The sequence below is a fragment of the Dicentrarchus labrax genome, unplaced genomic scaffold, assembly GCF_905237075.1.
Source record: "Dicentrarchus labrax unplaced genomic scaffold, dlabrax2021, whole genome shotgun sequence".
NCBI lineage: Eukaryota > Metazoa > Chordata > Actinopteri > Moronidae > Dicentrarchus > Dicentrarchus labrax.
Genome location: NW_026136723.1, coordinates 14,022,104 through 14,036,148, shown reverse-complemented (window position 1 = coordinate 14,036,148; position 14,045 = coordinate 14,022,104). Strand labels below are relative to the sequence as shown.

At 40.5% G+C, this 14,045-nt stretch overlaps 1 protein-coding gene across 1 annotated transcript; it reads left to right on the top strand.

Annotated features, from left to right (window-relative positions):
* The first annotated feature begins 2,468 nt into the window (after nucleotides 1-2,468).
* On the top strand, nucleotides 2,469-12,231 carry hepacam2 (HEPACAM family member 2). The gene is made up of 9 exons (XM_051389859.1): nucleotides 2,469-2,631; nucleotides 6,562-6,918; nucleotides 7,012-7,299; nucleotides 8,935-9,234; nucleotides 10,320-10,445; nucleotides 10,720-10,741; nucleotides 10,833-10,867; nucleotides 11,206-11,279; nucleotides 11,371-12,231. Exons 1-9 carry the CDS (start codon nucleotides 2,574-2,576, stop codon nucleotides 11,479-11,481), a joined length of 1,371 nt encoding a protein of 456 aa, XP_051245819.1. The 5' UTR covers nucleotides 2,469-2,573; the 3' UTR covers nucleotides 11,482-12,231.
* The last annotated feature ends 1,814 nt before the right edge of the window (nucleotides 12,232-14,045 follow it).

Genomic DNA, 14,045 nt, shown 5'->3' with positions numbered 1-14,045 from the left:
AGAGGGTTCAAACCAAATATTTCTTGAAACCAAAACCACTCACAGAGCAGACATGTGAAACCTTGAACCTCTAAACTGCTGTTGAGGACTTATTTGTGTGTTAAACACTGACTATTTATATCATCTTCCCCCTTTTAAATACTTTATGTGTAAGGGTGTATCTACTTTGTCTTTCTCAATATCCCCCAGTGTTATGACAATATGTTGTTCCCTTTCGCATGAAAATACATAACATATCTCATCACTTCCTGTAACAGTTTTGTTATTAGTCAGTGCTCTTGACTGTAGACCAAACTTGAAGGAATAATGTTAAATTCTCAATCCAAACAATCGCTGGGAAGGGAATCATGTGGCGATATGAACTGTCCTGTAAAAACCATGAATCTCCAAAATCCCTGATTTTCAGCAGCACTTTTCAGCTTTGTGCATCTTTCAGATAATACACTGGGGTTTTTAATAGTTTATTTAGCCTGAGAAGTGGGACAATTTTCTCATCCCACAAAGGAACACTTAATCCTGCAGTTTATTTGAAAGATTCAAAGATCCAAATTTGGAGAAAGATGGTTTGAGTGGACGGCAACAAACTATTCTCAATTGCATAATCATATGTGACAGAAGTGGAAGTGGTTAAGAAGAAAAAAACAATATATCCATATCCAAAACAGCAGCAGTTACTAACATATGTGGACCTGTTTAGGGGATTGCAAGACAAATCTGGTAAAAGGTAAAAAAATTAAGAATACTGCAAATAATTTTCTGTTAAAGACTGGACCGCTGCCACAGAGCCATGCAATGCCAGAGCGGGTAGTCATGATTAACAAGTAGAAACTAATTACTTCAACCCACTGTAACCTGCTGTACAGCTCTTGTTCATAAAGCTACTGGCACACTCTGTTAGATGATGCTCTGACCCCATCTAAAGGTGAAGCGGAAACTTGCAGGTTCTGTGAGAGAGAGCCTGCTTCATAAAGTGAATGCACAAGCAAATACTGCCAATGTCTTTATTTTTTTTAACTTGAATATTAACATAAACTTTTCAGTTAACTGAGATTGTTTGGACTCCAAGTTAAATTCGTTAAATGTAGATTTATGAGTTTTCCAAGAACACAAATAGATTATTTGTTTGGAATTATGAATTCCGGCCAACAAATGCTGTATTGATAAAACCGTTTTAACCATTGATCTTTGTCCTTAGGTTTCTCAGTAAATGGGCATCCCATGGAGTACTTGACAGTGAAGAAAATAATCAGTTTATTTAACGGTGCCATCACCAAACTAGGCACTCATTTACACAACCTACAATGGCCTAATTCATGCACAGTGCAGTTCAGTTTCACCATATCCTTTCAGAGGATGACCATGCAGAAAGAAACTCAACTGAGCAAGTCACTGAGGGGACATACAGAGTGTTAAAGTGTTTAACATGTGATCATGTTGCATCTGCTGTGACAAAACTTTGGCTGGGTATGATTTCACTATTGCCAGCATTGATTACAATTTGGAAAAATGATCAGAGCGGACGCTGCCCTGGAATTGTCCTTTCATGGACTGCTGGGGACTTTGTGGCGTCTGTAGCAGAAATAAATAAAACCCAGTTTCTTTGTAGGAAAATTAAGTGAAAAGTCTGTCATACAGACTTATGCTTCAGAGTCAAACACACACTGGTTGTGGCACAAACAAGTCCTTGTGAGGGTGTATGCTAGACGAGAATTCACAACAGATTTTCCTTTATTTTTCTGTCATGGAATAATGTCTCCCCGAGGGCTGAAAAATAATATAAAAATGTCATCAACATATATCTCTCTGATCTCGATGAGAGTGTGTCTTGAAGGCACTACAAATGTCAATGATACATGTCTCGGTGTCTATCGTTCGTTCTATCCCAGTATCAATCGCTCTATGTCTTCTTGTCCTTTAATTTCAAGACTACAAAATCATTACAGATGGAATAAGTGATTGCTGTCCGTTACTGTTCTCTGAGAGCTCTGTAACTTAACCAAACGCTGGCAGTTAAAAGCTCTCCGTCTGCCTGATTTTTCTTTGTTTCACAGCCTGAGGGACTGAAGCAGCAGACAGCTGGTGTATTAGAATGTGAAGAAACAGTTTCTATTCTACTCTCAACTATCCTTTTACAGTTTTATGTCTCAGTTTCTCTATGACAGAGTGAAACCCTCAGCCTTGGGGCAGCTCTGTGTGTATGGTGTATGTATGTATGTGTGTGTGTGTGTGTGTGTGTGTGTGTGTGTGTGTGTGTGTGTGTGTGTGTGTGTGTGTGTGTGTGTGTGTGTGTGTGTGTGAGGACCACACTGCGCTGTCTCCCTGCCAGGTGGACCTCTTCTTCCTCCTGGACATGGGAGGGGCCTGGGTGCATGCAGGCTAAAGCTATGTCCTCTTATTTCCCTGGCAAATGTTGTCACCACAACCAGTCACATTTCTCTCCTCCTCCTCCTCCTCCTCTTCCCCCTCCTTCTCCTCCTCCTCCTCCACCTCTTCCATTCCTCTCCTCCTTCCTACATCCCTCACTCCCTGTCTGCCTGTCAGAAGTCCCACATATCCCTAGAGGATAAGATGTCATGGAGGCCACAGGAGGAACGGCGCTTTACGTCTGCTCTGTTCTTTTCATCCTAACAGGTGAGCGTTGAGCTACCGTGGAGGGATGTTTTGCTTGAGTTGTCAGTGTTGTGTTGGGGCAGCCATGGCAGTTACTGTGGTTGCTGTGTTTGCTTGGTTGGCAGGGTAAAAACTGAGGGTGAGTTGAGGAAGTTTTTCTTGTGGTCCTCTGTAACAAAATGTTCACTGAAAACTTGTGAAATCTTTTGTCTTCGAAAGGTTCAGGTCAGAGAAGCAGTAATGAAACTGGGTTGCAAAATTGACACGAGAAGTGAATGCGAGGACAAACACTGCATGTTTTTGCATTTTAAAAAGTTAAATTTGGCATCCTCATATTGTAACATTTTGAGCAATAATGTAAGTTGTTCTGTGAGTTATTTGTTACCCCAACCTCTCCACCGGTGTTTTCAATGTGAGTCTTTTAAGGATTCCTTTTACAGTCTGTCTTGGGTTGTTTTGCATGTCCTTTCCATAGTCATCGCCGTGTGATGTGTGACTTTACAAGATTAGCTTTTCTTCTACTGTCGTCTGTAAGTAAAGACACGAAGAGGGGTTCAGTGGAAAGAAGAAGTAACCTAGGCCACAGCTGTGTGACTGAGTGTTAACAGACACAGTCCTCACATGACCAGATAAATCTAACAGAAAAGTCCCTAAAACATGGACTCCCCCCCCCCCCACCATTGGGTTGCTGTTTGTATCATCAACCTCTCTTGAGGGGCACTATTTGTCTTATCTGAAAGAGGACAGAAGATGGTGGCGTTTGGACACGCACCGAGAGACTTTATTTTGTGTCCAAACAACTCGGATGTGTGTGTGAGGGTGATAAGAGGCAGGTGCTTGTGGGCCTCCGCACATGGTTGTTTGGCTGTGTGTGTGCACGGCCACTAAATGAAGATATCCTCTCACCTCAAAGGCCATTGTCAGTGTAATCTCCTCCACATCACCACAACAATATCCGTGTTGTTTGGGGACAACAGTGAAGGAGCGGGCCCAGCACACTCCTCCTCGCTCTGTTCTTTTCACCGGATCTCAGCTGGTGTAAACACAGGCACACTCCTGCTACTGACAACACACACACACAAACACACACACACACACACACACACACACACACACACACACACACACACACACATACACACACACACACACACAGAAACTGGCCTGCAGGCCTGTAAGAGTGGAACGTGTCGAAGGGACGTCTGCGCTGCATTTATTATTTAGGACATAACACCAGGCACACAGTGAATCTATTGTGATGTGCAACATGGGCAGCAGTCACCAGAGACCTGGCTGACACCAGCTGGACGTCCCCGGGGAGGAAGTATGGACCGGTTAGAGGGGAGGGCAGAGGAGTGGGTAACAAAGGAAAAAAAATGGGGTCAAAAAGGTTGAGATGTGAGGGAAATATTAAAGAGGAGAACAAAACTCACTTTTCTGATGTTGCCCCTGTTTTCATATTGAGATTTTATTGCACGAGATTTAACACGCTTAAGATGAAATCACACGGCAAATGAACAGTTCTCCACGAGTATTTTCCATCTCCTCCTCGTCCTTTCCTTAATGCTGAAAGGGAGAAAGAGGAGACACACATTCAGAAGTGAGACAAAGGGACACAAGTAATAGAAAAGTGAGAGGCTTCAGTGAGTTTGTTTCACAGTAGCACTGCCTACTCACATGCTGCTTAACTCAACCTGGCGTCCAAACTGCGCCTCACTTTTTAACTTCAAACTGTCAAAAAATTCCCAGACAATGAAGTTGTCAAAAAAAATTCACGTCAAATGACACCATCAGGTCATAGCTCTGATATGATATTAATGATCCACGAATTCAGGAAGGCTATGTAGATGAGGTATGGAAGAACCGTCGCTATATATTAGATCAAAACTCGAACAAGTTGGAATGAATTTGAAAGTTTAAATAGTTGAACTAGCTGCTGAAAAACAACCATAGCTCCTCACAGTCGTGGTGTTTTTGTTTGCGGTTGTTTTCGGCTGGTTTCTAGAGAATAAACTGCCATGGCAACTAGCCAGGGCTTTAGCAGGCAACAAGGTGCAATAGATCAACAGTTTTCTAGTCACTTCAGACAGCCTGTGTGTTTGTTTTGGGACAAGTTGGGATCAAAGAGACGGTCCTCCTCCTTGTCTGACAACAATGGCTCCCTGTGGTGAGCTGGGTCAATATTAACTCACTACAGTTTCAGGACCTGTTCGGTGTGATGAGGATATAGATTATGAGATTACACAGACAACTCTTAAAATGAAAGTAGACCTGTTTTGCTTTCATATTGTCACCCTCGCTCCATCTAATTAATAGCACAATATGAATAACTATGTTTTTCCAATATTGTTATACTGTAATTCATTATATAGCAAATATATGCTGTTAGTAAATTGCTCAAATTTGTTCTTTTGGGCTACAGAACTGTGTAAAACAATAACACAATTCATGACAACAGTGCAAGACTATGATGATAATATTTCATTATTGTCAGGCCCTAATAATTAATACCATGAAGCAGCATTGATATGTGCCATGCTTTTCAATCCAGACTGAATGGATTTGTGTCCGTGTTATGGTTGCTCTCACATAGTATTTACAAAAGAACGATAGTGTCTAGGTCTTGTGTAGTTACTTTTCAATATTGGTGAAAAGTGGAGCACACAAACTGTTTCATGCCAAGTCCCCCACAGCGGATGCACATTAAACCACAGACCCTCAGTACGAGAGGATTTTGTCTTAAGGAATCCTTTCTGAATAGGTTTAAAGGCAATCAAGTCCTCATGGTCAGGTCCTAGTCAATTAACTAGGATAACTATAAATTACAATCAATCAAAATCCCTATTTATTTTCTTGTTTAACCCAGACAAGGACCCCCGTTGGTCATCAGACCCCAGTTTGAAGACCCCTGTATTAGTATACAGTACATGTATATCCTACATTTTTTTTAAATATCCACGTTTTGTTACAGGTGCAATAATCAGTATTTTCTTAATAACATTAAATAAAAACTATGTGTAACACGTAATGTATCTCTCGTAGTAACACACCAACAGAGGATTATCACCTCCCTTTGTAGTCTCCCTGTACGGAGAGTTTTAGCTTCTTTCAGCTTGTTGTTTTGGCTTTACTTCCTGCAACTTTCAGTATTGTTTTGAATCACTCTCACCTCACGGGTGATATTCCCAGATGCAACAGGCAGCTGAAAAAAGCTATAAAAAACTGACTGTGCTCAGCACCAAACAGCAGACAGACAAAGTTAGCAACCAGCTAGTGAACATGGAGTTCAGTAGGAGTTAGTGGGGACCAAAAACAGAGCTAAAGGAGAGTGAATATTGGAATGTATCATGTTGCCAGAAACAGAACTCCGAATAATAATAATATTGCTATGTGCCAGCTGGATGTGTAAATGGACAACTGTTTTCTAACACATTTGCCACATCAACTTTATACGTTGATAATATGTCAGTATTGTGTTTACAGCTTGGTGCACTGCTTCTAATAGTCCAAAAAGTCAGGTTGAAATGTCAGATAGCTTTTAATCACCATCCAGTTGTCCTTCTTGAGATAATTACAAGACGACAGGCTGGAATGGTGGTTAATTTTTCTTTGCACATTTTATTAAATAGTTCCCTCTACCTCTTACCTGAAGGTGGATCACCCTACTTGCACCAACTGCTGACCCAGTTAAATTATTTAGATAGTTGGTTACCTAAACTTTGGTCTCTGCATCAATTACACAGTTTGTTAATAATTATAGCAAAAAATGAACACTTATAGAAAACTCAGTAACTAACAGACACTGTAAAGACAGATACAGACTTGTGTGTTGATCCCTTCTTTTGGTCTTGTTGCTATTTCATGTGAGATCCAGTGTGACCCTGCAGTGATTGTGCATTAACTCTGTTGGTTTCCATCCCTCTCCTTCTCTTCCAACTCCTGCCAACTCAGAAGCCAGCTCTGAGTTCATCCACATCCCTTCATTAATCCATCATGGTATGGAAGGGCAGTCCCTGCTCCTGTCTGTTGAGACTCGCTTCCCATTGGATGAAGTTGAGATCCAGGGAACTTGGTCCCACACCAGGCCGAGCGGCACCAGAACCACGTTGGTGACGTTTACCAAAGAGAACTCAATCACTGACATGATGTACCGCAACCACCTCCGCTTTAGAGAACCCAATGTTTCTTTGAGTATCCAGACTTTAAACCAGGACGATGAGGGGGATTACCACCTGAAACTCAACATACAGTTTCACAACAAGACAGGGCTTATCCTGGAGGAGAAAACTGTGTATGTAACAGTGGACGGTGAGTGTTTCCCTAACACCATTAACCAGTTTGATATCATCTATGGACTCTATGGAGCCCTAAATTTACTAACATTTTTTATTTTCTCCTTAGTCCCTGTGTCCCCTCCGGTCATTGAGAAGAGCCCCTTATATGCAGTTGTTGAGGACAAGGCGAATGTAACCTTGACTTGTTCCGTCAAGAGAGGAACAAGAGTTGTGTTCCAGTGGCTAAGGGACGACATCCTGCTGGGTCCCGGTGACAGATACCACTTCTCCCAAGACAACTCTAAAGTGTTAATCAGTCCTGTAAGAAAAGAGGACAAGGGAACTTATCGCTGTGTGGCCAGCAACCCTGTCAGCAAGGAAGAGGGCAACAGCTCTGTGGAACTCAATGTCTATTGTGAGTAGATATAACCATCTGTATTCTCCTTCTCTTTCCCTGCACCAAGGCTATACTGCAAGTCTAGTCCCCAGTTAGTTAGATGGATGCTGACATCTCATAGTCTGGTATAAGAAAATGCTGCTCACTTTTTTCATGAAAGTAGCTGCTGCGAACGTCAGAAATGATAAATGAAATGCTAATATTACATCATTTGTTTTAGCTCCCTGCCAAAATCTTAGGATATATGGCAATAATGGCAGGATCTTAACTTGCAATCAGACAGGATGAACCTCAATGAACCAAACAAATAAAGTCAACAATGCAGACAAAAAAGGCAATTGTAGGTGTAATTTCTTTCATATAAGTCTAATAATTTGGCACACACTGAGGCCCAGATCTGTTAACACTACAAGGGCAGAATAGCCTGTGAACTACAGTTTCAAAAACATTTGGTTGAAGGAAGTATTTTTCACAAAGCTCCTGCAATAATACCAAAACCATAGAGAACATCTATGTTTGTATTCGCCCTTTAACGTCCTCTTTGCACTCTTCCCTGTGAGGTCGTATGTAAATGTCTATGAGATCAGACTTCTTTCTGACAACTGAAAACACACGCCTGTTATGGGATAGTATTTGCATGGGAGCAGACTTATCTCACAGAGCTCCTCTGTTCTACCCTAAAGCGTGTAGATGTACGGATAAACTGGTCGGCTTTTGTGAGTCTGAGGTTGCACCCAGAACACCAATATATTCTTTCCATGAATTAATTTGAATCTTTTCACAAATTATAGAAACGACTTTAGTTTGCTAGTACATTTGTGTAACATGTCTGTAACTTCCTTAATTTTTTTGCATCCCTTCTGCCAGTGTGCCCAAACAGTGGGTGTGTTGGCGCCGAGAACTGCAGCACTAGTAAAATAAGCATTGTCATCATTTCTGTTTGCATAGACAGAGCATGTTTGTGTTAGCATACAGTAGCCTCCAGCAGAAAGCAAGGATCCACTTCTGTCAGTTCAAATACCAGTTCCTTTAGTTTTTGTTGAGTTTCTATTCCAGCCTTTGTTAATGTTATGGATTAGTGACAGTGACACGGACAGATTCACTTTAGATGCAACACATTTAATTAGAAGAAGAAAGTTTTAGACTTAAGAGATTTTACTTCCTACTTACTACCTCACTTAGAGATGTTGTAGGGATGACATTGTCACAATGAAAAGGAGAATGTTGGAGATTTTTTTGTGGTTATAATAAATTCTTATGACATCATTTCTTTCATTTTCTCAATATTTTTTACATTATAACACATATGAGCTTATCTACCTGTAACAAGATGTAACATGTTATTCAATTAATACAGAATGCTGCTTCCATACACAGTTATAATTCTCTCCATTGGAGCTGTTTTATTGGTTAATTCAAGGGCAACCCAACTGGGAAGGGCAAACACTGCTCTTTCATTTCCTAACCAGGACTTATCCTGTTACAGTAGACTGTGGATTGAACCTATGACCCTGTAGTCAAATGTTTTGGGCCGCTGCTGTCCCACGATGCATTAAGATGAGATAATTCATAGAAAAGTAACCACTCTGTATAATAAGCAACACATCAGCAGCAAACTGTCATGTTTTCCTGACCCACTGTTGGCCCCTGCAGATGGACCCTACAACTTGGAGGTGAACTCAGGCCAGGGCCTGCGGACAGGAGAAGTGTTCACCATCAACCCTGGAGAGCTGGTCTTCTTTGAATGCCAGGCTGATTCCAACCCACCCAACAGCTACGTCTGGATCTCTAAGAGCCGCAACACCACCCAGGTCATCACCGAGGGCCCGCGGCTGGAGGTGCGCTCCTACAGACTGGCCCAGGCTGAAGAGTACCTGTGCCGCGCCTTCAACAACGTGACGCAGAAGCAGGACGAGGCCCAGTTTACTCTGGTGGTGGCCAGCTTAGGAACAGGTGGGTAGAGGGTGGAACACGGCAAGAGGGAGCCGAGCGTGGGTAGATTTTGGGAATCCTCTGAGATAAACACTCTGCAAACAGTGTGTCGTGCCAAAAGCAGAAGAGGTTTATGAGCTATGAGAGATATATCTTGACAATGACAACAACGTAATTTATATACAGCTGAGCAGTGTATTCACGACAGGTGAAAAATGAAACCATGTTATGAATATAACATGAAATATGCTCTTATGAAACTCGTGTTTTATCTTTGTTGCTAGGTTCCAACGCCTGCAGCCTGTATTAAAGTTCAGTGGCTGGGAAAGTAAACAGTGGATAACAGCTGTTGTATTTGTTGACTAAGTTTTATAGCATATGGAGTTTCTGTGTGCCGAATGCGACATTGATATGTTGTCTTGGTGATACCGAGAAAGGCTCACTGATGGCTACTACTGATACTGGGTATGATTTAAAATGCTGTTTATTGAGTCAACAGTAAGTCATGACAGCATCCATTTTTCATCGACATGACAATCTTTCCGAAGAATCCTCTGATGACTAACCTTTTAATAAGACCAGCCATACCAGCTGCTGTGTGAGGCTGAAGCACACTGGGGCTTTAAGATTAAGATGAGCAGGCTAACATGCTGGTGTGTAGCAGGTAATGTTTAACAGGTTTATCTGAGTTTAAACTGCCAGCATTTTAATATTTGCTAATTAGCATTGTACAGCTGCCGGGAATGGCATTACTTTTGCAGGTAACATATTTGGTATTGAGCAAATTCAAATTCAAATGTTTACCTGGTGATGGCTCTAAAAGAAAACTATTAGATCCAATTCATGTAACAGTTCACTCAACTCCATGGTGGTGCTAGAGGAAAGGTCAGGGGGACATCAAAGTCATTTGGGTTCATCTTCTGGAGACCATGAATGTCTGTAGAATACAATTTCACAAAGTCCAACTAGCTTAATAGTTGTTGAGATATTTTAGTCTGGAGCATATTGTTGGACCAATCGCCTAACACTGCTGTCACTAGAGCCACACTGCTAGCTTTGCTAAAAATGAGTGTTGATATCAGTGTCCTTCCTGTTTTTGTTTACAGGGAAAGAGAAGCACACCCAGGAGGGCAACTCTGTATCCCCTCTGGCAGCCATTACAGTCTGCTCTTTGTTCGTCATTGGTTGTATGCTGCTGTTCTTCATCAGGAGAACCTGCCATCCTAAGAGAGGTTAGATGAATGTCTTATTCTGCTGCTTTGACAGAAGTTTTCTTGCTTGTTGTTCAGGTCTCGCAGTCAGTCCTGCAACCTGTTTAACATGTTCAATGTTTGAAATCTTCATGTCGGAATGCTGAGAACTGGGAATGTTGAAGTTAATCATAAATATAAATAACTTGCAAATGTCAGTCAACGAAAGGTAACCAGGCAAATAACTACTGCATTTGTCCTTTCTGTGTTCATGAATAATTATTTTCCCCTGTCTCTTTTTCTCCATTATCCACAGTGCTTATGAGCATTTACAACAGGTAAGAGCCTCGAATATGATATTATCACAGACATTAACCAAACTGTAGTACACATGCTTCAACTGACAACTTTATTTGCATGTTTTGGCAGACCGCTTTCAGAACAGAAACGACCACATCGTTCAGGTAAGCTACTGCTTGTTAACAGATGTTCTTACCTGATTATACTATCAGACTCTGCATACATTAAAGAGTATACCTACATCATATTTACGCATATACCTTACCATCTTTCCAATACACTTCACATTCCTGAAAAAACTAGTTTAAGATTGGAGGAGCCCAAAGCAGAAAACTAGTCAGGGTCAGGATGCCTCATTGATTTCAACTGAATTTTTATGGTTTTATGGTGTGACATTACATTAATTATGGTACTGTAAAGTATGACTCAGAGTAGATAGGCTCACTAATGCACTTACTGTAACTTAAGAGTTGGTCTGACGTGGAAACCTGTGCATCAACAGGTCACGAGGATGCAACAGAAGACTTTGGCATCTACGAGTTTGTCTCCATACCTGGGAAAATGGAGTCTGCACAGGTATTTGACATGTTGCACATTGACATGGATTCAGTGGTGAAACAGTTGCTTGTAGTTTTAATTTTAATTTTCCTGTGCACCTGTCCTGCAGGCATCATGCAGATCTCTGGCTTGCCTCGAGTCAGTTCAGGATATGCACACCACCATCTACGATGTGATCAGACACGTTCCTGAAACCCCTAGTCACAGTTTGCTGCAGTAACTTCTAGTTGGAGAGCGGAGCTGTAACTTACAGTGATTTCACTTGAAGACTCCCGTGTAGCTTTATTCTCTCAAAACACTGGTTTCGTTGGCCCATTTTTTGCACAAGGGATGAAGGAGACTGGTGTGAGTACACAACCTGATCGTGCACTGTTATTGTTGTTAAATGTCTTTTGCTGACATTATTGTGAGATGAAAGTGTATGTGTGGCTTGAATTTTTTTAAAATGTGAAAGTATAACTGAAGTTGACACTGTTTTGCCTTTTTTGTTCAAAATCATGTTAAACCAAGCAAGGTAGTAGTAGCCATTTTCACATTATTTCTAAGCTCTTACAAGGTACCTACAAATTGTCATATCTTGATTACTATTTAAAACGTGTTTAATTTAAAAAAGGTTTTTTTTGCCATTCATTAACATCTTTCTAATTTAACATTCCTGCCAAGGAGAGTCTGTTTTGTGAGAAGACAAGTGTTATAATGAATGCTTTTTCTTGTATGAAATATATATAAGTGTAAATATTGTACATTATTATGCTGCAGATTCTTTATACCTATTATTCTATTTCTATGTTTTGCTCAAATCTATTTATTCCTATAGAAACCCTGTTTCCACAAATGTAGCATTTCTTCTGCTCAACATGGATATAATGAAATGCTGAAACAAGTAAAGTGATTAATGATTCATAAATTATTGTACAGTTTGCATTCACATGTTTGTTTTCTACTTTATTAAATATATAACTGTTTACTATTCCGGGTCATTTTTAAATATGTGTTTGTTGCCTACAACCATGCGAAGACAATGTACTTCATTCTGCCATTTCTGCATTTATATTAGGCCTACTTCTCCTTTATGTATTTTCATAGAATGGCAAAAGAAGCCAGAGCTTGAAATGAACACTTTCTTAATCACAGATCCTGACAAAAAAACATAGCTGAGATGTCAGTTGTTCTTCACAGTCAGTCTTTGTCTGATGTCTTGGCTGTGATCTCTCTTCTCACAAAGTGTTTGAGTTGTACTTGTTGTCTTTAAATGGCTGCACAGTGCTTGTTTCTCTCAGCTTTGTTGTGTTGGTATGCTGTGTACCTGGCGTGTTATGGAGACAGGCAGCAACAGACGGATGGTTCAGCATGTGGCAGAATGCCCTCCACCTGCTCCTGCTGACACCTTGTCACGAGTAGATAAAAATGTGTGTGCTTGTTTTTCTGTGTGTATGTGTGTGAAAGAGAGAAGAGAGGCACGTCGAGGGAAACGATACAGACAAGCAAGAACCAGATACAAAAGTGTTTTGTCAAGAAAACAGAGGTCAAAATCTATTAGTTTTCTACTATTTTTTTCCACCTTGTACAATGTATGACTTAAAAACAGCAGTCTGCTTATTAACCAAACATTGTCCTCCATTGTTCCGAGGCTTCTAATTAAATTCATGTCCAATGCAGTGGCACAAAAACTGTAAAAATTCACAAGCTAGCTCATCTAGTAACTTTTAAAATTGAATCATGGTGGCTTGTTCCCAAAAAAAGTTTTTAAAAAAAGTGAGTTTGATTTCACAAATAAATTACCCTGATGAAAGTATTTAATTGTTCTACAAGCCTAATTTTTACACTAGTATGACTTTACTTGTTCCCTGGTTAAAGATAATACATTGTCAAGATCTGAACCTCACACTGAGTCATAAAGTGCTGCTCATCGTGATGCTCCCTTGCATAACAACAAGCAGTTTATTGAATCTAGCTCTAATTATAACTTATGAAGCGACCAGCTCAGTGTGCTGTGTCTTTGTGGTGGCATCTCCGGGTAGGGGTTGCCATCTGTTCCGTCTCAGTGTATGCTTTAAGGGAGGCTCCGCACTGTGGATGACTGCCTAACAAACAACAGTGAAGTAAATTCACCTAAGGAGATTGACCTCACCTTCATTTGACTGGGAAATAGCCTGAGGTAACATTAACCAGGAACTGGAGCTCTAGTGCCTGCTGTCTGCTGCATGCTGCCTGCCTTTAACCAAGCGCTGCTCGAAATAACACCCAAGGAGGCAATTACAAAGCAGTAAATGGGTCTGCATGCACCGTTTTTGTAATTATTTTGAACAGTTTACAGTGCAGAGCCAGGTGTAATTGCCTTCCTGGCTACATGGCACTGAGGCTTGGATGGCATGATATGATGTCATGATCTCTCTTGATCACAAAAGGAAATGTGGTTTGCTAAAATAATGCAGCCATACAAAAAATAATTAAACAAAACTGTATATCATTAACGTTAACCTGTCTGAGACCAAACAATATCTATTTAATTACCATATGTAAACAATAGATATTGTTTGGTCTTAGACAGGTTTGCCATTTACCATATGTAAACAACAATATACCACGGATACAATACATATACAGAAAGTTACAGATAGTAGAATAATTAAATTAGATCAAAATAGCAATACCACAGTGTAACATACTCAATTACAAGCAAAAGTTCTGCACTCAAAAATGTACTTTATATATGAAAAGTAAAAATAATGATTTATTCAAAACAATGGCCCCTGTCAGTGAATTATTACATAAAGTATATTA

Excerpts from the sequence above, each read along its gene's own strand:
- hepacam2 (XM_051389859.1), top strand. The coding sequence starts at position 2,574 with ATGGAGGCCACAGGAGGAACGGCGCTTTACGTCTGCTCTGTTCTTTTC. Across the intron at positions 7,300-8,934 it reads TGTGGAACTCAATGTCTATT|ATGGACCCTACAACTTGGAG; the intron begins GTGAGTAGATAT and ends TGGCCCCTGCAG. Across the intron at positions 10,742-10,832 it reads CTTATGAGCATTTACAACAG|ACCGCTTTCAGAACAGAAAC; the intron begins GTAAGAGCCTCG and ends ATGTTTTGGCAG.